Source organism: Dipodomys merriami, unplaced genomic scaffold (assembly GCF_024711535.1).
Source record: "Dipodomys merriami isolate MVZ:Mamm:240054 unplaced genomic scaffold, mDipMer1.0.p SCAF_37, whole genome shotgun sequence".
In the NCBI taxonomy this organism is placed as follows: Eukaryota; Metazoa; Chordata; class Mammalia; order Rodentia; family Heteromyidae; genus Dipodomys; species Dipodomys merriami.
This window is the reverse complement of record NW_027205270.1, coordinates 8,176,708-8,200,635: the sequence shown is the minus strand read 5'-3', so window position 1 is coordinate 8,200,635 and position 23,928 is coordinate 8,176,708. Positions and strand designations below refer to the sequence as shown.

At 37.8% G+C, this 23,928-nt stretch overlaps 1 protein-coding gene across 3 annotated transcripts in view; it reads right to left on the bottom strand.

Annotated features, from left to right (window-relative positions):
* Nucleotides 1–23,928, bottom strand: part of Ctnna2 (catenin alpha 2) — a 1,104,669-nt gene that overhangs the window by 736,351 nt on the left and 344,390 nt on the right. For all 3 annotated transcript variants that reach the window (XM_069989104.1, XM_069989103.1, XM_069989105.1), the window contains 2 exons: nucleotides 22,532–22,651; nucleotides 20,064–20,330 (listed from right to left, as the gene is read on the bottom strand). In XM_069989104.1, coding sequence (XP_069845205.1) covers nucleotides 20,064–20,330; nucleotides 22,532–22,651 — 387 coding nt within the window. The remainder of the gene's footprint in view (nucleotides 1–20,063; nucleotides 20,331–22,531; nucleotides 22,652–23,928) is intronic.

Below are 23,928 nucleotides of genomic sequence, written 5' to 3'. Positions count from 1 at the left end.
ACCACATTAATTTTCCTGTAGAGGAGAAACTGATATTTAGAAGACAGGGTTATTCATCAAAGGTAATTAATATACTGGGTAAAAGAGTTGAGCTTTGGGTTCTTGCTACTATATAATGGAAGTGAGTCACATTTCCACTAATTTCATCGTGTGTGTGTGTGTGTGTGTGTGTGTGTGTGTGTTTTCCTGGGTCATGATATTTCATGAGGGCATTCTCAAATTCTGCCAAAGGTACCAATTAACAACTACAATGCAAGGCAAGATTAATAATCTTTCTCCTTATATTGTGGCTTGATTAGTATTGCACAAATGACATTTTATAACTTATTGACTTGTAAGTATCCAAAATGTAGTTATTCAAATTAGATCATAAGAGAACTGAGTAACAAATTTTCTCTTTTTGAGGGGAAGAGAAGCAATAAACTTGTCATGCTACCCTTTCGTATGCCTTGAACTCTTTACCTTGTTGACCAACTTTCTTTTCCAAATTTTAATCTTCTTTCCCTACTGTGCTCTTAGCACAATTTACCATCCACTCTAATTTAACATTCTGTATGCTTCACAAAACCCTGTTGTACTATAATTTTCCTTCTGCCCTCCTCGATCTCTATCTTTATCTACCTGGAAAGTGGATGAACCTCAAGGTTCTGTTTCTTTACCCTAGCATTATCTCAGAAACTCATATGTCATAATCATCACCTGCTGGTGAAAGACAAATGAAGTCCTATGTCTACTTCCCACCACCTTGCAACATATGGTATCATCTATACCTGTGATGGCCTATATCAGAAAGTGCTTTCCCAAGACAGAGACACAACTTGTTTTTTTTTCTTGCTTGCTATTGTTTTTAATGTATTTAAAATGTACTATGTGATTTTGTTGTTTCTTTTGTATATTCTTTCCACAAACGGTATATCCCCTGTTTTCACTGTATTTGATGTTGGAGTCTTGCAACTTGTATATACATTGTTCTAATTTAGGGAGGGGACGGGAAATAACAAAATGCTGAAATAAAGACATTATGTTGAAAATTATCTTTACAACATGGGGAGGAGGGGGGATTTGGGGAGGCAGGATGGTAGGGGAAAAACAAAGGAGGAGGTAACAATACTCAATAGAAAATGTACTTATTACCTTACTCATATAACTGTAACCCCTCTATACACTATTTTTACAATAAAAACATAATAAAAAAGAAAGTGATTTCCATATCCTCCAAAACGTATCATCTTCATTTCTATAGAGAAAAAACACAGAACTAAAAGTAAAATAAGAACTTATAATCTCACTTCATTTTTTATGTATTCACGAAAAACCTGAACTAATGAGAAATTCTCAGTTGATGAATGAACTAAATGTTGCTTAGGAAAGTTAGGTGACTTGCCAAGAGCTACAGAGGAAAACAATTTGTGAAGTCCTTCTGATGCCAAAGCCCACATACTTGTAACTTCCTTTTCTCATTAATGTTGTTCAATAATGATGGAACACCAACCTAATCTAAGACTAGGATATAGAAGTTAGGGGTATGAAGAGTTAGATGATCCTGTGGGTCTTGATATTGCTAATCAGATGTGGCTAATGTAATAATATTAAGAAATAGACTTAAAAATAAGCCCTTAGGGCTCCTTCCAGGTAGGTAGGAGTTAGGCTCTTACAAAAGCAGTTTGAGAGTACTGAAGTAGCTTCCTGCAACCATGCAATACAAGACATTCTTCCTCTCCTGAGAATACAGCAATAAGGGGAATATTAGAAGCAAACAGAGGCCCTCACAGGGCAACTGAACATGGCTGTATCTTGATCTCAGAGTACACAGCTTCAAGAGATATGAGCAAATAAATTTCTCATATTTATAGACTATTCAGTCTCAGGAAGTTTGCTACAACAACACAAATGGACCAAGACAAAAGATGGGCAGAATAACTCTGATTCTAGCTGCCCTTGGCTATATTCTTTCTAGCTGATCAAGCTGCATAAATATCAGGTACCTTGGTTTTCTCATTTGAAACCAGTAATATTGTCAGGACCTATTTTGTAGAGTTGCTAACAAAATAAAACTATACACCTAAGGAGCTTAGAGTAAGATATGCCACATAGCAAGCAATAAATATTTAACATCCAATCATTTGAAATAGTTCGGTTAAAGTAATATCTTCATGGTGATTTCATATTTTATGTTTCCTTGCTCAGATCATTACCATCTCTCTTTTATTTAATAATTAATAGTGTAAATTAAACTTCTTTCACATACAAGTTATTTTGCCTAACACAATACTCTTAAAATCTTGCTTAATTATACTATCTCCACTGATTTCAAAACCTTCAATGGTCCCTGTATGGACTGTAATAATTTATCACCTATATAAGGCCCTTCCTGGATTGTGAGCAGACTCCGCCCTCCTCACAGCCAAGTCTCCACCCAGTACCTGCATTACCTAGACAACTAATACACCTAGAAGAGGTCGCCATCTGCTGAAGTCACATCTGGATTCCATCTGGCCACATCCGGCCCCTACCCTAGATAAGGCATTGCCCAGGGCCAGATGCTCTTTTTCCCAGCTGCATGGAGTGGCCTGATGCCCACATGCAATGCCAACATGGCCTGGTGCCTGCCTGAACGATGAATAAACTTACCCCTTAATAACACAGGCGTGGTGTTCTTACTCAGCAGCCTCTTTAAAAACCTAACAACCTACATTCTGAAAATCTATAGAGTTTACAATTTTACCTGGAATTGCTCCAGTTCTTTTTAGACCAATTGCTTTGGTGAAATATGCCAGAATCCATGATGGTGCAAAGAAAAGTGTTACAACTGGCATCCAACATCTAAAATGAGGATGTCCTTTTGAGCAAGAATGATCTAAAGAAATACCTTTTCCTTCCAGATTCCCAGCAATCTGACTAAAGTCCTTGCCTTTCGATTTCATCTCCTATGACTCTTTTCATGAACCCTGACTATAGCTAACTGTGCTCCATCAGTTTTATCTTACCCACTATGCTTCATAGTTACTATGTTGTTTTATTTATTACTAATTATTGATGGAGTTTGAAATGTCATATGAACTCATGTCCTCATCTTTAGTGGATGCTCTTACCATTGACAAATGCCCCCTTGCTGGTTTTTGGTGCTTACTTTTTCAGACAAGGTCTCACTTCCTGTCCTGGCATGTGTCCCACCTAAATTAGGCTTTCTGTATACCATTGTCATCAGGAGCTTGTTGAGAAGGGGCCTTGAAGGCTTTTTATCTATCCCAGCTGGACTCAAACCAGACCACCAATGATTTCAACACCACAAGAAGATAGGATTACAGATGTAAGAAACCAGAACTAAGTTACATGATGTGTACTGTTCTTTTTTTTTTTTTTTTACTGAATATTTAATTTACACTGAGTGAGGAACAATGTCTTACTTGCCTACTAAGGTCTACTAACTAGATTTGTGTGGTTGTTAATGTAGGATTGATTTTTAGACAATTAAAAAGTTGGAAAGGCCGTGGGCCTGCTTCTGTATTTTATTTCTGCCTGAAAGCTTCTCCTTTATTAGATTCACAATCAGTCAAAAGATATGCAGCCAAGAATGAATAGATGGCACAGCAATTGAATAGTTACTCGATTATCAAAGGTTGAAATTTTAAGTTGAATACTAGAAGAAATAAACATCTTATCCCAGAAATTAGTTCTACTACAGGTCAATGGTTTGGAATGTTAAATTAGCCATTAAAAATGGAAAGTCAATTTATATTTCTCAGCAGCAATTGTGACTTAATTGCTGTTATCAACCTAATAAATTACTAGGTGATTTTCACAAACTGGTTATACACTCAAATTTCATGTCTGATGAAAGAATAATTGTATCAATATTCTACAAATATGAAAGGGAAATTAGTTCATTGGCCACAAGGGAAATACATACACCTTGAACATAGACCCATTTATCTTTTTTCTGTCTATTTTTAAGCAGGCAAATTAAGAGGAAGAAAAAAGCTGTTCATGTCTCACAGGAATAATGTGAAATTTGTTAATTTGTTATCAAGAAACAAAGCATGGCTTACTTTTTCCCTTTTTGCCTAATGAAAATTTCATCTCTTTTTTAATTCTTTTTATTGTTAAGATGGTACACAGAAGGGTTTCAGTTACATAAGTAAGGTAATGTAAAATTCTTCTCAGCCTTGTTACTTCTTCCCCCAACTTTCTCTTACATTTTCTCTTCCCCCAATCCCCTCCAGGTTGTATAAATTGTTTCCAACAAGTTGTCTTGTGTATATCACTGTTACATTGATTCCCCCTTTGTCCTTTTTATCACCATTCCACCTCACCACAGTTAGAATGGCTATAATCAAGAACTCTAACAACAACAGATACTGAAGAGGATGTGGTCAAAAGGGTGTGCTACTGCACTGTTGGTGGGAGTATAAACTTGTTCAACTGCTCTGGAAAGCAATATGGAGGTTCCTCAAAAGATTCCACATATTGCTCTCCTATGACCCAGCAATCCCACTTCTGGGCATTTGCCCAAGTAACCACAAACAAGGTCATACAAAAGCTACCAGCACAACTATGTTTATCGCAGCATTATTCACCATAGCTAAGATAGAACCGACCCAGATGCCTCTTGGTAGATGAATGGATCAAGAAAATGTGATATATATGTATGTATATATATATATATATATATACATATATATGTATATATATATGTATATTGCTTCCATCAGAAACACTGGCACCATCCCATTTGTAAGAAATGGAAAGACTTGGAAAAAATCATAGTAAGTGAAGTAAGCCAGATGCAGAGAAACATAGGTCTCATGGTTTCCTATATTTGCAACAATTAATGCACGTCTAGGATAATCTTAGCAGATGAGCAGAATAGCTCAATGGCTATGTACATATGACCATAAAAGATGATGCTAAGGGAAATGAACTCCAAGAGGTTTTTCTTTGTTGTTGTTGTTTTTAATGTAGTATGTGATTTGTTTTGTTTCTTTTGTATGTTCTTCCCCCTATGATATATCCTCTGTTGTTACTTTATTTGATTTTAGTACCCTGGTATTTTATATACAGTTGTTTGAATTAGGGAGGGGAAGGGATTCTGATGTACATTTGTTGATAAGTTTCAGTTGTAGAGATTCTTTATGCAACATTGGAAAAAAGACTTCTCCAAAGAGTTTAATCAATCAAAGAAACAATGAGGGGATGGGAAGGTGGCTCAGTGGTAGAGCACTTACCTTGCATGCATGAGGCCCTGGGTTTGATTCCTCAGTACCACATAAGAAAAAAGAAAAAAGCCGGAAGTGGCACTGTGGCTCAAGAGGTAGAGCGCTAGCCTTGAGCTTAAGAGCTGAGGGACAGCGCCCATGCCCAGAGTTCAGGCCCCATGACTGGACCGACAAAAAAAAAAAAAAAAAAGAAAAGAAACAATGAATACCCATGGAACATAAAAAAATGTTCCTAAAGACATGCATGCCCATTGTGGAGAAATTGAAATTATATATGGTAACAATAGAGAGCAGAGAAAAAATTCAAATGGACAAACTTGGATCCATTGAAATCAAACAGTTAACATATGCATTAAGACATCCATTCATCAAACATTTCTTTTATATTCTCTAAGTGAAAGTAAAAATAAAACGGCATCTCTGTCCTTATAGTGTTTACATCTGGAAAGACGGAAACTCACAACAGATAATACCTTTAACATTGTTTACATCATGTACAATTATAACAAAAAGGAATAGTGGTTTATGAATAGAAAAACTGGGGAAGGATAATGAGTAATCTTGATAGACTAATCGACTCCAGAGACGTCTATGAGAGTTGTAAATCACACCTCTGGTGTGTCTATCAGGAAGTTTCCAGAGAGAAAAAGGGGGCTCTCATCTAACCAATGATTGAATTAATTGATATACTGGGGAAAAAAAAAACTTTGGCAGACTATTGGTTGTTGCTAAAACCTGTGAAAAGTAGAGCTTAGCTGGAGGGAATAAGTCACTGGGAATATAAGTTTAAAGGACATATCTTGTCCTGGCCCCTTCATGTTTTCTCATTTCCAGGTTGATATAAGTTGAACAGCCTAAAAATGGACTAAGACAATAGGAAATTATGAAAGCTCGTTCTGGTCCTTCCAAACTGACAGAAGGTAGGCAGACAAAGAAAATAACCTCAAGATCATCACCAGTTGCAACTTTCAGTCTCCAGAATAAGCTTACAATCATGTCTGAAGCCAGGCATTGGTGGGTCATCCCTATAATCCTAGCTACTCAGGAGGCTGAGATCTGAGGATTGCAGTTCAAAACCAGCCAGGGCAGGAACGTCCCCATGAAACTCATCTCCAATTAACCACTAGAAGTGGTGCTGTGGCTCAAGTGGTAGAGTGCTAGCCTTGAGCTGAAGAGCTGAGGGACAGCGCCCAGGCCCAGAGTTCAAGCCCCACAACCAACAACCACAAGTTTATGAGTGATTATAAGTACAACTTTATCAGAGACAGAGAATAAAAAATATTCTTCTGAATAAATCAAAGAAAGGAAACTACTAAAGCTGTGAAAGAAGCAGTCTCTCTCTCTCTCTCTCTCTCTCTCTCTCTCTCTCTCTCTCTCTCTCTCTCTCTCTTCTCTCCCTCATACACACACACACACACACACACACACACACACACACACACACACACACACAGATCAGAACTATCTTGGGGTGAGACAGGACTCTTTTTGAAGATGCATTTTGCACAGCCAACACTTTCTTTTACTTGACATGATATTTGGGGAACATCTTTAGGAGATTACAAAGGGTAACATCCCCTATATCATTCCTTTACGATGTACTGAAATTGTACAAATTTCATTCTGACATCAGGTCTGATGGTAAATATTTGCATGAGCTTGAATGACATGTTTCTCATAAAGCTACTCTCTGCACTTACAAATTTGGTTATTTAGACTGGAAATAACAGGGGCCTTTTAATGTTTGTGACCTGAGATTATACCTTATACAGATTTTAGAAATTTCATCTGACTTATGTAAGTATATACATATCTCTTCATGTACACATGTACACATATATTAACACATATACATATAAGTGTATGTGTAAGTATATGCATGTGTATACATATATATTATAAAGATTGATCCATCCTTAGTCCTGAGTATGGGAAAATTCTATTGTACATGACCAGTGATTAGCTTAATCTTGCAAGGTTTCCAGAGACTATCAGTCAGAAAAAGTGGAATATTGAGCCAGCACCAGGTATCATGCCTGTAATCCTAGCTACTGGGAAAGCTGAAATCTGAGATTGCATTTGAAAGTCAACTGAGGCAACAAAGTCCATTAGATTCTTATCTCCAATTAACCACAAAAAGCCAGAAGTGTATCTGTGGCTCAAGTGGTAGAGTGTTATCCTTGAGTATAAAAGCTCAGGGACAGTGCCTAGGCCCAGAGTTCAAGGCCCAGTACTGGAGGGGGAATAAAAACAATATCAATGAAGTAAATAATTTAACAGTCTTATTATACTGTTTTGTTTGCCCTTATCTTCTGTGTTAAACTCCTAAAAACATATGCCATTCCTTGCTAAAAGAGTAAAAATAAAAGATGACAGGTTTCTTTAAATTGTGGTTACTGAATTCCTAAGAAAAAGCAGCTTGCAATGCCATTTCATCCTTTAGCCCTGTGCCTGTAAGCCACAACTCTTTTCCATGTATATTCTGAGCAGTCAACTGGATTGCTCAGAGCCACCTACTTGAGAAAGACTATGAGGAATTCTGAGCCAAGCTTTGGTAGCTCACGCCTGTAATTCTATCTACTCGGGAGGCTGATATCTGAGGAACATGGTTCAAAGCTAGCCCCAGCAGGAAAGACCATGAGACTCTTATCTCCAGTTAACCACCAGAAAACTGGATGTGGCACTGTGGCTCAAGTGGTAGAGCGCTTGCCTCTTGCTGACGAGCTGAGGGACAGAGCCCAGGCCCAGAGTTCAAGCTCCACGCCCAGCCCAAAAAACCAAAAACAAAAAGTAATTCTGATGCTTAATTGTGAAGGTGTAAGTTACGTTCTGTACATCAGAAGCTGGTCTGGTGATAATTCTCAAATAGACACAATGGAGAAATATACCTGGATGTGATAATTCTCAAATAGACACAATGGAGAAATACACCTGGATGTCATGATGAGTTCTTGCACTAGTGGACTGATATCTGGGATTTTTCTCCTATGTGATAGATTTGGCTGCCTCTTAAGATGGTCTACGCTTTGGCCAGTCTATGGTGTGTTAGAGTGTAGATATGACCAAGGGAATGAAAAGAGCATTATTGTATCTATAGCTACCGTCGATTGATATTAACAACTTTTCAATTAGGAGCTGTTCTCCAAGGCTTTATTTTTTGGGAATCACTTCAATTGCATTAGAAGGAAGATTTCTGGCTGACACCTAGTAAGAAGGGTGGGAAAGCAAGATAGCTAGCAATTATGAGTGCGAACACATAATGGAACATATGAATAATATCTATGCCATCAAATTGTCATAGCCTTGAGAAATCAACGTTATGAATCTTCATTATGAATGAAGAAATATGAGCTGAGAGGGCAGAGTTATGTAATAAGAGCCAAGCATAGGTTTGTGTATGCTGACTTATTACCCTCTAACATGACCAGTATGAAACAAACAGGATAGACACAATGGGCTGAGTTGTATTCTCAGGCATATTGGGTAGCTGCCCATTATGAGTGGCTCCATGTGAGCTTATTAACAATTTTACCTTAATATATGAAATCAGGGGGAAAAATGGCTAATAGAGAATATTTGGGGGAAATAAAGAATGGTAAGAGACCCACTAAGCTAGAAAAGACCCTATAATTTGCTGCTGGAAATAAATTCTAGTAGTATGATAATGTGTATTGTTGGAGAGAAGTGATGTGCACATTTTGGAGACAGGCAGGAGAGAGAAGAGGAGGAGGAGGAAGAGGAATAAGAGGAAAGAGCAAGGGAAAAGGAGAGTAAGGAGGGGTTGGGAGACTGAGGGCATGTTTACTTCATCACTGAATTTAAACTAAATTTTAAAACATTAAAACAACTACTTGCCACATTCCCAGTCCATCATTCTACCAATGAAACACCATAGGAAGCACTGGAGGAGGAGGTTTAAATAACCCTGGATTAAGGAAAGATTAGCACTACTAATATAAGAAATCATATAAGAAAGTTTAAGCAATTAGACAATTTGAAGAAATGACATGTTTCTCTAGTAAGTAGTTTATTAGATCCAAAAACTCACTTGGTTCCTAAATTTTAAAGTATGACTAATGCATTGATGACAAAATTATACTTGTTACCACACATTGATAGTTTTGAATGGGATCAGCAACTACCTCAGTATTTGTGGTTATATTTAGTACTAATTCTATAACAAAGGTAAACTCAGATATATAAAAATCTGTCAATATTCTCCAAAGAGGAAATTAATCACACTGGAAAAACTATAGATTTTCACTATTAAGATAAAAATGATTGGAAATGTGATAATGTAATAATTTGATTAAACATTCATAGAAGGTGCAAGTAAGTATTTAAGAGGCAATTATAAAATATTAATGAAAGTACAAGGCCCTGAGTTCAAGACCTGGTATTGACACACAAAATAAGATACTATTTCAAATCTAATCAATACTTCTGTAGGTCCTTATATACTAAGTGAAATGTGCAAGAGAAAATTAAATTCTGCTGGGATGTTTCTTTGGAGCAATTATCCTTTATTTTTAAAAAGTAAATTAATTGACATGTATGTGTGTGATGGGGGGGGCGGAGAGAAACATGCATGTATACCAGTACTAGAGCTTAAACTTAAGGCCTGGACACTCAGCTTTTTCAATTGAAGGCTAACACTGACATTTGAGGCACAGCTCCACTTCGGGCTTTTTTTTGCTGCTGTTGTTGTTTTGTTTTGGTTGTTTTGTTCATTTTTAGATTAATTGGAGATAAGAGTCTCATAGACTTTCTTGCTGGCTTAAAACTATGATCCTCATATTTCAGCCTTCTGAGTAACTAAGATTATAGGTAGGACCCACTGGAGCCCAGATTTGGACAATTATCTTTTAAAAAGAGAGAAATATAAATTATACTTTCAGGAAGTTCTCACAGGTGGCTAAAACCTTAGGAAGAAGCAAGATGTAAGGAATCTATGCAATGATACTAGATAAGCAGTGCTCATCAGAGAGAGAGAGAAATAGAAGAATTCAGAAGGCAGGGAAAGTTACAGTGCCAAATTCTGGGTGACCTACCACCACAGCCCATCCTCAACTCTCCACCCTACTTTGCACTTCTTTTCCTTCAAGCTCAGCTGTCTCTGAACCCATCTTTCTCAGAATCCCAGGGCTCTACAAAGATTTCCCAAAGACTGAGTCATGCATTCCATAACATTACTGAAGGAAGGTTAACTAGTTGATGTCCATATTTATGAGTTTCATTTCTAATTTATTGTTTATATCTTTAGTTATATACAGGGATTTTATTTTATTTTATTTTTTGGGTCCGGTCATGGGGCCTGAACTCTGGGCCTGGGCACTGTCCTTCAGCAATTCAGCTCAAGGCTAGCATTCTACCAGTTGAGCCACAGCGCCACTTCCAGCTTTTTTTTCTTTTTGCTTATGTGGTGCTAAGGAATTGAACTCAGGGCCTCATGCACGCAAGGCAAGCACTTTACTACTGAGCCATCTTCCCAGCCCCATATACAGGGATTTTAATTCAACATGTTAATTTCTGTGTAAAAGTTTATCTTGATCAGTGTTACCTCATCTTTTTTTTTGAAGTTATGAGGTTTAAACTTAGGACTCTGCACTCTCACCTGGCTGGAGATCTACTACTTGAGCCACACTTCTAGCCCTTGTTGTCTATATGTGTGTTTCAGTGCTTTGGATAGCCAAGTATACACTAATATCCTAACAGAGATGGACAAGTATACAAGAGCAAATTGGAGTGTTTCTTAGTGTTCTGTTTGGCCACCAGATGTCAGTGTTTGATAGAGAATGTGAATGCTTTAACACCAATGCTTGTAGCTACAAAGGGCTAAAAGGGCGATTTTGGTTATTTAATTTTGCAGAGCAAAGAAAAAAAGATAGAAAGTGCCCACTGGGGGTGAAAAATGAACAGTGAAAAACTGCAAAGCCCTGCCAACTCCAGTTATTACAGATAACGTGTCCTGGTCAGACAGAAAATTCTTTTTAAAACCTAAGATTTATTTATATGATATAATATTACATATTACATACATATAATCTGTAATCTCAACACTTGGGGAGGTTTATAATGGGAGAAACTTGAGTCTAAGAACATCTTGGGCATTGTAGGAAGACATGTCTAATTTTAAAAGAATAATGATGCCAAGAGCTGGTGGCTCATGCCTGCAATCCTAGCTACTCAGGAGGCTGCAATCTGAGGTACACAGTTCAAAGCCAGCTCAGGAAGTAAAGTCTCTGAGACTCTTATGTCTAACTATGAAAAAGCCCGAAATACAGCTATGATTTAAGTGGTAGAATATCAGCTGTTAATGAAAAAGCTAAGGAACAGCCTTTTGGCCTTTGTTGAAACTTCAATACCAGCATCCCCTCCTCCCCTCACAAACAATTAAAGTAAAATGAACATGATATGTATGAAATAAGAGTTAGATTCAGTAAATAGCTTAGTCTAAATTACAAAAATCCTAGGGTTAGAATTTCAGATTTTTCATGTGTATCTAAATAAAAGTTTAGCCATGTGATGAGTATGTAAGTGAATTAAGGACTAGAAAAACCCTAACGCAGTAAGTGCTATCATGTAAAAAAATAAATTTCCCACAAAAGGCTGAAAATTCTCAAGATTTCATAACTGGAATTATACAAACTTTTGCCTTATTAATTAGCTAAAAGGTTATACTACAAAGCACTATTTCAAGCTGGGCACCAGTGGTTCACACTTGTAATCCTAGCAACTCAGGAAGCTGAGATCTAAGGATCATGGTTCAAAGCCAGGCAGGGCAGGAAAGGCCGTAAAACTCTTTATCTCCAATAAACCACCAGAAAACCAGAAGTGGCACTGTGGCTTAAGTGGTAAAGCGCTAGCCTTGAGCTGAAGAGCTGAGGGACAGTGCTCAGGCCCAGAGTTCAAATCCTATGACTGACCAAAATAAATAAATAAAAAAGCAATATTTCAACTCATGACTCTAAGAAGTAAAATAGTCAAGGCTTATTGATTTTGCCCCTTCGATATGGTGGATCCACCTAGTTCTGTCAATTCGTACTCCAATGATAGTCCTCAGATAATCATAGTTTCACACCTGCATCAGTTTCCAGCAGCCTTACTTTATTTAAATTCATTCTCCATCCCCTATACACAAGGGTCTTTAAAACAACCCATCAACTATTTGGGAGGTTGTAATGGGGAAAATCACAGGTCCAGGCTGGTCCAGGCAAAAAAGTGAGAGACCCTATCTCAAAAATAGCCAGAGCAAAGAGGATAGGAGGCATAGTTAGAGCACCTGCCTATCAAAAGGAAAACCTGAGTTCAAATTCCTGTACCACCAAAAAGATCAGAAAGCTGACTATGTTCCTCCTTTATATTACCAAGGTAAAGCCCAGCTCTGAAAAGGCTCATAGAGCTTTCCAGAAGCTGCTTTCTGCCTGTGCACAATGTGATATCCTGATCCCTGCTTTCCTGACTAAGTATCTCATGGACGTTCTACCAAGTGGGGCTCCTGTGGGCTATGCCGTTCTTTCTTGCTGCACCCAGTCTCATTCATAGTCAGTGTGTGAATTCTCATCCTTTGCATCAGGTCATTCATCACCTACTACAGAAAGTTTATATTTCCCCAAACCCTGTATATCTCCCCCTTGCCCCACACATACAAGTAAGTAACCTTTTCTCCATACTACCTTGTACACTTGCACTGTTAATGTCTCATTTAGCATTCTGCATGCTCTCAATAAATGATCTATAATGCTAAAATCCAAGGCCTAGAGATGTGACGTCAGTCACTCATGGTCATAATGATTGTTTACAGAACCTGGCATAGCCTGAATCCTAATCCTTGACCTTTCTTTGCCTATGATATTTCCTAGGTTCTTCTATTGGCCTCTCAATAGGAGTCATTTTACAGAAACATTGCAGAGATTATTATTGAAGAGTAGTGACAAAAGTATTAAAGGCATACAGATATAATAAGTGTGTACATGTTAATCACTGGCATGAGTTCCAGAATATGTTTTACTGCCTGAGACTGTTTGCAGAGGGATCTTTTCACTGGATTTTGTTTATCTGTCTTTTACTTTACTAATTGCTTTGGAACCCATTAGCTCCATTTTGCATTTTCCTTCTAAAAGTGTCTACACTATGTTGATTGGACTGGCTCCTCGTTCTAATGCCACTTAACTTCAATAGAACAAAGCTAATGAAATTTATAATCTTCATAACCTGATGTGATGTTTGTAGATGTTTGTCCTCAAAATGGGATTGTGGTATTTCAGGGGAGAAGGGATGTAAGTAAAGAACAGCTAGCTGATTGCCACAGGGGGAAAAAAAAAAGAAGAGAAAAGGCTGAATAAGATACTTGATGAAAACTACCTCTTCTAATTACCCATCATCCCTTTTCCTGGTGTGACAGAGAGATATCAAGATTCTACAAAGTCTTTTGAAAGTTCTTGAACCAGTCAGATGTCTGATTGGTTCATGGCTTCTTGAGGAACCAGAGGGACCAGAAATTCCCCACAGCATCCACCTGGTCCTGGAAACAATAAAAAAGATCATTATTTCACTGTTCAGAAGCCCAAACCTCCTCAGACTCTTTCCACAAAGATCCCTTAGCTCATGTATTTGGGCTTCTAACCTAACTTACCCATATGGTATTCCAGGTCTCCACAAATACTGGATAACAGTGTTAGACCTCCAAACCCTGGCCTAGCCAGGTGGATATTCGCATGGTTCAGCAACCTCTTCTCCATGTCCCTTAAGGGTCCGGCTTTAAATGGGCTGCTGGGAGAGGAAGCTGCTAATCACACTTCTGCCACTGAGATTCCTTTCTGAGAATGGTCATTGTTCATTCCCACAATGAACAAGAACTTTGTGGGAAGCCCTGAGTGAAGGAACCAGTTGGACAGTGACTACTCAGCACAGAGTCACTGCCCAGAGGACAGTCTATTCATCACCATGGATAGTCTAGGCCCGATTCTTGCCAGTCATACCTGCCTTTCATCCCCTGATCTGGGAGGAAGATTCCATCATTGCTCATGTTGACCTTCTTGCTCTTCCATCCATTATACAGATCACTAATAGAATTACAGGTCAACTAAAGAAAGGAAAAATTGTTTAAATATAATAAGAAGCAAGGAAAAGTCTATACCCAAGCTACTTGAGAGGCAGATACCAGGAAGATCAAGGTTTGAGGCCAGCCCAGGCAAAATGTTAAAGAGACCCCACTTCATCACACTTCATTGAGTAAATCTGGAATGTGACTAGTTGTAGTGCTATTATGATAAGCCATAGGTAGGAGGATCATAGTCTGAGTCAGCCTTGTTAAAAAATGTGAGACCCTATTGGAAAAATGACTGAAGCAAAAGAAGGGCTAGACCTATGGGTCAAGTGAGAGGAGGAGGCTCTAAATTCAAAACCCAGGCATCACCAGAAAAGAAAGTAAAAGAAGGAAAGAAGGGAGAGAGAAGGAGAGGGAAAAGGGGAGAGGAAAGAGATGGGCGAGATGGAAAGGGAGAGAGGAGGGAGGAAAGGAGAAAGGGAGAAAGGAAGAGAGGGAGGAAAGCAAGAGAGGGAGGAAAGGGAAGAAGGGAGGGAGGAAGGAAGGGAGGGATGGAGGGGGGGAGATAGGAAGGAAGGAAGGAAAGAAGGAAGGAAGGAAGGAAGGAAGGAAGGAAAGAGACTAGAGAGAGAAGAGAAAGAGATGGAGGGAATGGAAGGAAGTGAGGGAAGAAGGAAAGAAGGGAGTAGAGAGAGGAGAGGAAGAGAGGAAGAAGAAGGGAAGGAAAGAAAAAGGAAAAAAGAAGGAAGGAAATCTAAAAAGGTAAACATAAGTATGAAAAATTAAAGAACAATATATATGCATCTGAGCTGCCAAGTGGACTTTCAACCCTATAAAACTGGGAACACATTGTCTTCTCCAGTGCATTAATTTCAACCTTACAGGTGACAGTGATAGTAAAACAGAGTAGATGTGGTCATAGTGCATACAATAGGAAGCAGTTGAAAACTGGGAAGTAAAGGTGTTAGATTTCTTGTGTAAGTTCCCTGAGACCATGGGGCAAACATTGGCATGTAGCACAGTGTGGGGTAGGAACAGAGTGGATGCCCATGTTGTGGTTAGCCAAGAGAAGGAAGAAAAAGACTCTTTACAGAATCTTTCAGCTAATAAAAAGAACGAAAGCATGAGAGTATGAGAAGAAGTCACTTAACTAGTTTCCTCTTATTTTATGTTATGGAATAGGAGTGCAGTAGTCACAGACAAGTAGGATGGATCAGATGATCAGAAACCCAGAATGTGAGAATAAGACAAGTACCAAAGAAACAAGGTCTTAGGGGTAGTGGGGCCTCAGCAAGCAGTCAAGAGTCAAAAGTGGAAGCACAAGGAATTCTAGATCTTGCTTGTTGTTTTAGATCATGAGACAGGGTCAGGAATAATGTTACTTTTAATTTTATAAAGCTTAGAAAGTTCAAGTCTGGTCTTGTGTCCATTTACTTTTGCCACAACAGCTTCATTACCTACAAAATCAAGATCTAGGGTATTCTCTTTTCTCAAATAAAGAAAAGTCTGGGAAGAATTTTAAATATTCCTCTCACAGTAGAAACTTTTCTAGAAGTCCCGGTTGACATTATAATATGACTTGCTTCTGAGAAGTGATTATTATTATTATTATTTTAATCTTTGCAGCATTATCTGGAAGATAGATTCACTAGGTAGAATTAACTACTCCACATTGCCACATTTCAAACAAGAGTGCTTTTTCCCATTGATTAGCAGTCATTTTGCTTTTTTTTCCTGTTCTACCATTAAAGACTCTCTTGACAGTTTCAAATTGTTAAATGCCTTTCCCCCTCATTCTTTTGCTTCATTAATCAGTACACTGACTATTCACATAGGTACAAAAATAGGGCACCAAGCATTGAGCTGCAATTATAACTACCCAGTTAAAAATCAATCCTGTGGCTTTAGACAGCTAAATGTGAAACTACTAATTTTTACCTTGCTCGAATTGACTATTAAAGTCAGAGCCAAATCTACACCCCAGCAAATGAGACTGACTTATCTTTGGCTGCTTAGAGGAAGTGAGGTTCAAATTCATTTTCAAGATCTGATGGTTATGCTATGAAAATATATTCTTTTACCTTTGTGTAAAATACATACTTCCTTTACCTCAGTGATACAAAGACATTTTTTTCTATAGACATTGCAAAAACATTGACATGCAAGTAAGAATCAACAAGGAATATTGATAGCAAAGTTAGTGAGAAAGCCAGGTAACTGTTGCTGACATCTTGTAGGCTTAGCTACTCAGGAGACTAATATCTACAGAACTGAGGTTCCAAGAGAGCCTGGGCAGAAAAGTCTGAGAGACTTTATCCCCAATTTATAAGCAAAATGCCAGACTACAGACATGGTACAAATGTTAAAGCTTGAACTGAGCAAATTCCATGCTAAGAATTCAAACCCTAGCACAGTTAAAACAACAGTTAATAACAAAAAGATTGAATTTTTCCACTCAATGTAATGTCAATTTGTTTGATAATTTGTGATAAGGTTTGGTCATGGGTTATGGGTTAAAATCTGGTCCCTATCCTGTAATTATCTTGGGAGCTAGTGGAACTTGTAAGAAGTTGGCCTAGTTGGAAAGTTTCTGGTCATATCAGGAAATGCCTTAAAGGGGATACTGAGAACTTGTTCCCTTCTTTCTGTTTAAAATATACATATTATTTTTTATTTCCTAGGTAGGATGAGACAAGCAATATCGCATATTCAGTGGTCTGTCGATCCCAGACACAAAAGCAATAGATTCCCTACAATAGACTGAAGCCTCTGAAACTGTAAGGAAAAGAAACCATTCCTCTTTCTGACTTCATTATCTTGAGTATTTTGTTATAATAACAAAAACTAATATAATTTGAAAGTGGGATTTAAGATAACACAGATGTCTGTGAATTGTAAATCAATTTTAAGATAGCATTCCTTGAAAATAAAGATACCCAAATTAATCATTCAACTATAAGAAAAATATATAATTCTTCCATAAAGAGAAGTGGCATATTAGTTTTAATGGAAGATTTCTACTTCTGAGGAAATCTAGGTTTATGATATCAGAAAGAAACCTAAAGTAGTTAATTATGTTGTTTGTTATAAATTAAATAGCCTACTGGCATGACTACTTTTGAGAAAGTCCTGAAATTAAATTGTATTCATTAACTGAAAATTCTTAAGAAATTGAAACAAACAGAATTACTGTCTCTGAATTATGATTCAGATAGTTCCATGTTTTAATAATCTGTAATATATACTATGTGACACACTTTACCTAGATAGCAAATCAACAATATTTCATAATAAAATATGAGTTCATATACTGAGCTAATGTAATTGTTTTATTTATATTATAAATATTTAATTAACATAATATTAGTTAATATTAATGTGTGGAATAAGTAAAAATAAATTTAGTGAGTTAGTTAATCTCATTAAGTCATTTATTAATTTTATAATGTATAAAGTAATTTATGCAATTACTTTATGAATTAACTACATTCATGTGTTCTTTTCCCAAAGCCTGTTTTATATAGCATGAAGATATCACTGTGGTAACAGGATGGTGTTCTAAGGTCATCATGCTGACATTGCTGGCTACTCGATTTTCCTCAGATGACCTTAAGTTAGATTTTATGAATCAAAAGCCTTTGGCAATCTCACAGCGATGATTCACTTGTTAAAATTTGCTGTAGTAAATAGCTCCTGGTAGTAAAAATGGTCTGGAGACAAAGTGAAAAATAGGAATTGGAGCCTGATGGCCTGAGCAGAGAAGGTCACTGAAGGTCTGTCTGACCTCGAGCTACCTACCAAGCTGCTCCATTTCCCCTCTGATTTGTTGTTTACCATTTGATTATAAACAAAAATTATAAGCATAGAAGTGCAAGTATGTCACAATGTACCTAAATAATACACAATTCTGATATTTGCAAAGCACTACTAAAAAGTAATTTTGCATTTGAGATTTTTTTTGTATTGTTTTGTTAAGTGAGTCACTTTGTTTTAATGTGTATTTTAAAAATGAATGTACCAATGTAATATAGTATTTTAGGAACTCAGGCATTAAACTGCTCATTTTACCCTTAAAATAGGGTTTCATTCATTTTTCATTCCTGAAAAAAATAATCTTTTATTGAATTCTAAAACAATTCCCAGAATTGTAATTAGTATTTCCTGTACATTATAAAAATGTCTGCCACAATATTATTTACTAAAGGAATAAAATACCAACTAATGTATTTCTATTTTTATGTCTTTCACATCTACACTGAACTTCTAGCTTACATAAGCAATTAAAGTAAGTCATGAGGCAAAGCTAATAAAGGTATACTTGTTCTTTAGTCTATTATTCTGCATTATGGGAAATGCAGAATAATTAATGTCTCTCACTATTTTTCATGGGTTGGCAGTTACCCTTTCGAATGTAGATGCAATTACATAACATTAAATCCCAATTTTTTAATAAAAGTTTTAAAAATAAAGTTTAATCTCTATAAAAAACCTCAGCATTAAGCCTGAGTTCAAAGAGAGAAGTGCACACACACACATATATGCACACATACACACACACACAAATGCATACATGACTAAATTAGAGAAAGACAAGAGATCTCTGTTGAAACAGCAAAGAACTCTCTGGATATAAAATGTGATCATTATTCTCGAGTTATACCATCCAGTCTATGCCTTGAGCAATTGTTTTGCTCTGGATCCTTTTTTCTAGCAGCCAACTAGTCATTCCCTGCCAAAAATTAATGTCAACATATCCAAAGGCAGGCAAATAATTTTTCTCTGCAGCCATTAAATAACTTACTTTGTGTCCTAAGAATTTTGTTTTATGTCTTAAGTAGTGCTCAATGCATTCAGTTTCCCAGGAGGAGAATATAGCCTTGAAAGTAGATACCGATTATTTATAAATCTTTGTACCTCTCACAACCCATATAGGCTCCTATGGATCAGAATAAATGAATCCACAGAGGGACCCATTTCAGGACCTGGGGAAGTGAGGACCATTGCTCTGAGCAGTTGATGATGTGTGACTTCTCACTCACTTGGGTGACTTGGCAGCTGGCAGAGTCACAGTGAGCTACCATCTTGCTGTATCCCTCACTGTGACAAACCACCAGACAGAGCAGATGAGTCTCTCAATGATTGCCACAGTCCCTCCTGAGAACGGCCATACCAAGGAAGACCAGATTCTCAAACTGGGTCACACGAAAAACGAAGTTGCATATCACTGGTTAAAAGTGGAGATCCATGACATTTTGTAATTCTCCTGAGAGGGGTATGATTGGGTGGGGGGGAGAGGGGAGGCTGGGAAGGGAGGTGAAGGGTAAACAAAGGAGGAGGCTGCAATGCTTGGTAAGAAATGTATGCATTATCCTGCCAATGTAATTGTAACCCCTCTGTACAGTATGTTCTTAAATAAAATAAAATTAAATTTAAATAAAAAAAAAAGTGGAGATCCAGAAGATAGTTTCTCACACAGGCACAACATAGCTGTGCTCCATCTCTGTCTGCCTGTAGCATGTGTATCTTAACAATGAAGTTGCTCATTTCAAGGACGAACTGTGATCTAACTAAAAATGATCAGACCTTCCTAACCATGGTCATCTTCAAAGACAAGTAAACAGCACTAGCAATATTTTCAACTCCTAATTACAAGAACATAATATTTAGTTTATCTTACTGTTAAAATTTTCTGATAAAAGAAAATCAGAATATATTCTATGTGGTGTCCTTTTCTACTTTCATTACACTCTGTTTTCCCTGTGTAAGTGCATAGGCTCCGAAAACATCGCCATGCTTACATCAAACTCGTTCAGGGCTGCAGCCAGCTCGCCAATACCCGTGTGGCCCTTGGCTTCGTCCGTGGGCGAGGTAGCTTGAGCGGCATTGGAAATGCCAGCAATGGCCTCCTGGACTTGTTTGAACACGTAATCTCGGTTGGCTCTTGTGGCAGCGACATCTGGGTGTCGCAGAAAGGCTTGCGAGGCTGTGTACAGCATTGTGGCATTCTTCTTCAGGGCCCCGCGGGCAGCCGCCATCTCATCTCTACAGTGAGGGTCCTTCAACTCCTGCACAGGCAAAACACAGAAAACAGGTGAAGTTTACACGAAGCCATTTTCAGGAAAAATAAAATGACGTGAGCATAATAGGGGTTTATAATAACAATTAAAAAATTTAAAAAACACACAATTAAAAAGACACAATTTGTGTATTCATATGCATAGTATTATAAATATGTTAAACTATGGGGACAAATAACTGGAAGATAATAAAACAAATGAGCATTAGTTTTTGTGTGTGTATGTGGCTGACAGGATATGAGGACAATTACTCATTTTCTCTATTTAATTTCCTTCCAAATTCTTTTCCATTCTTTTCCAAATTAATTGGAGACAAAGTATTAAAGAAGTAAAAAGTTTATTTACGTATTTTGCATATGTATATCCCATACTCTCATGGATTGAATGCCAACTACCTATTTTGATCCCTCACCAACACCACTTTTCTATTTGTAGTCTCATCGTATATGAAATGAGATTGTATGTAACAACCTCACCATCAATGCATTTAAGTATGACATACTGATTTCAGACAGGAATTCAGCCCTGTCAGTTGACCTACCATCTTCTCAGTGGACCCACCATCTTCTACCATTCCCTCAGACTCCAACCTTGGAACAATCTAGTTGCTGTCTGCTCTCTTGACTCACCCATCCAATGTGGCAGCGTCTCTGTGCTCCATTTTTACAATGTACGTTTGCTGCATGCTTTCTGCCACCTTTGTTGTTACCAAGTGGATGGAGATCACCCCTGTCTGTCCCCTAGATCTCGTCAGCTTCTTCCCCTAGTTTCTCCTCCCTTCTGCCATACCAGGCCTCTTCTTTGCAACCTAAATACTACAACATAAAGCTGACATCTAGACTCTGAACTTTGAATCATACACTTAAGAGGTACCAGATACCCTGTGAGAATGAATAGCCGGGGCCCCTGCCTCTCATCCTAACCTCTTGTTTGGTTCATAGCGAAGAGGTCCTGCCTTTCAGTTGTTTCAACTAAATGATTTCCAGGCCTTCTACTGTGCTCAGGGCAACTCTGTTCCTATTTATATTACCATAAGGCCCATCACACTAGATTCCTTTTGACAAGACTGCTGCTGATAAAAGCTATTTAAACCATTTGCTCTGCACTGATGGTTCACACCTGTAATTCTAGCTACTCAGGAGGCTGAGATCTGAGGATCACAGTTCAAAGCCAGCCAGGGCAGGCAAGTCCATGAAACTCTTACCTCCAATTAACCACTAGAAAACTGGAAGTGACACTGTGGCATCAGTGGTAGAGAGCTCACCTTGAGCTGAAGAACTCAGGGACAGTGCCTGGGCCCAGAGTTTAAGACCCATGATGGATTTTTAAAAAAAAAAATCATATACATTAAAATCATACTTGGCACAAAAAGGACTACATGGTAGTCAAGTTTGTAATCCGAGCATCTCCTCATCCTGGCACAGAGTGAACATAAAACAAATGTTTATTGAATGGAACTTTCCTGTTGATGAAGATTTAATAAGAACCGTCATCAATGTTAAAGAATTCTGGAAGACAGTCAAAAGGATGGGTGAAAATAATTTCAACAAGCCTTTACACATTTGGAAGTGCTTTTTGAAAAATTGTGTGAACACAATTCTAATGGCATCCAATGATAAAATAAAATAGTTTTAAATGCAGGATAGGATCTCTAGGCAAAGTAAAGGCAGAGGGAATGGGAGATCAGTAGTTTTCATGGGAATACTGAATCACATTCACCTGTGTGCCCATTCTTCACCTTCTTTCCTCCTTCCCTCCCCTCTCTGCTGCCTTATTTTCCCTGCATTCTTCCTCTCATATTTATAAAATTACCCTTTACATTCCTCCCAATCTAGGCATACATATATGAAAAGGGGTACCCAAAAGACTAGGAGATAAAACCTGATTCTAAACAGTGCTAATTGAGCGTAACCATAACATCTCATTACAGTTTGTTTTTATTTGCCTCTGAGCTTTTCCTACAGTGAACAGAAAGAGTGTGGTGTGGTTGGTAGACAATTCTCATCAATAAAAACAGGTGCTCTCTGAAAGTCATAAAAGACAGGACCAGAGATTATCCAGTATTCCAACTGGCCCAGGCAGGATGCAGTCTTTGGGATCCCGGATTCCTAAGGTATTTGATAGCCAGGAAGATGCAAGTGACCTCTTATTTACATTCACCACCACAGTATTTCTACAGGCTTCCCTACCTGTTGTCTTCTTGCAGCTACATAGTTAAGTTTCACCATCTCTTTTCCAAATTCCTTAAAGCGGTTTGCAAGGTCTTGCTCATTGGTAGCATTTTTCACAGCTTCCAGGGCCTCTTCCACCTGAAAGGGTAAAAAATCCAACAAATTTATACGTGTTCAGCATTAAAGTGTTATAAACATACAAGGTAACTTGTAAAATAAACCTTAAATAGCTATTCATATTTAATTGAATAAAAGTAGAAAGTGCCACTTATCATTTGAGACAGATTAAAAATTTATGATTTACAGAAACATTCATGATTTTCAGAATATTTGTACATAAAATATAAGTGATAGACTCTCAAAGCATACAGATACCCTATATTCATTCCATTCTTGAAGTTATGAGTTTGATAATGAACACAGACTTCTATTTTAAGGTAGAAAGAGTAGCAATAACAATATACTTAAGAAAAATACAGAGTTCTAAAATAAATTCTAGAACTCTTCAGCAAACTCCCTCCCTAAACTAGAGAAATCCTTTGCCTGCCTGCTGACAATGTGGGACAGATGGAATCTCCCTGAGTCTTAGACACACCTGGAAATCTGTCACTAAGCATACTGCCATTTGATGCTGACTTTACACCTTCGTGTGCACCAGAAAGAGTGAAGGTCCTATATCCCAACTCTAAGTTCTTTTGTCAGTTGCAGGTGGTAGACAGAGAACAGCAAACATGCTGTCCTAAAGGTGCCACCAAATTCCTGCAAACCATCCCTTGGGAGTTTTTCTAGCATGGCATTGGGTGTGACTTGTGAATTTCATGGAAATTATTTTAGATGAGATTTAAGTTTTTCAGAGGTACTGAAGTGTCCTTCCCTCCAAAAATGACCTTCACTTTAATAACGTATGAAAATTGGGACAACTGGCAACTCTTCTGGTTGTAATACCACGTGGACTCAAATCAAACGAACATTTAGGTATTATAAGCCCAGAGATCCACTAAGTCATTGACAGTCAGGTAGCATCTTTGTGGAAATAATGGTATTAGTAGAGTAAAAAGAACACAGTCCTAGGAGAATATGGCACAATAAAGCAGCATTTTCTTTTTTCAAAATCAAATGTTCTTAACCAGCGCAGCTTGGTAGAGGCCCTGATTAGTTCAGGCTCCTGAGAGAAGCAGAGAATAGAAGAGAAGGCAGGTCTGAGAGAGCAGTGATAAATGCAGGGAAGATCTATGTACAGAATTTAGATTGACTCCTGTGGAATTGTACAGACTATCAAAAGATGGTCTGTAGATAGATGATAGGTTGACAATTCAGAGATACAAATGAGTACTACAGCTAGAGAAAGCCATAGATCAACTCAGCCCCGACAGAATCACAAAGGTGCTCAGACAATTTCCTTATCAACTGGCAGA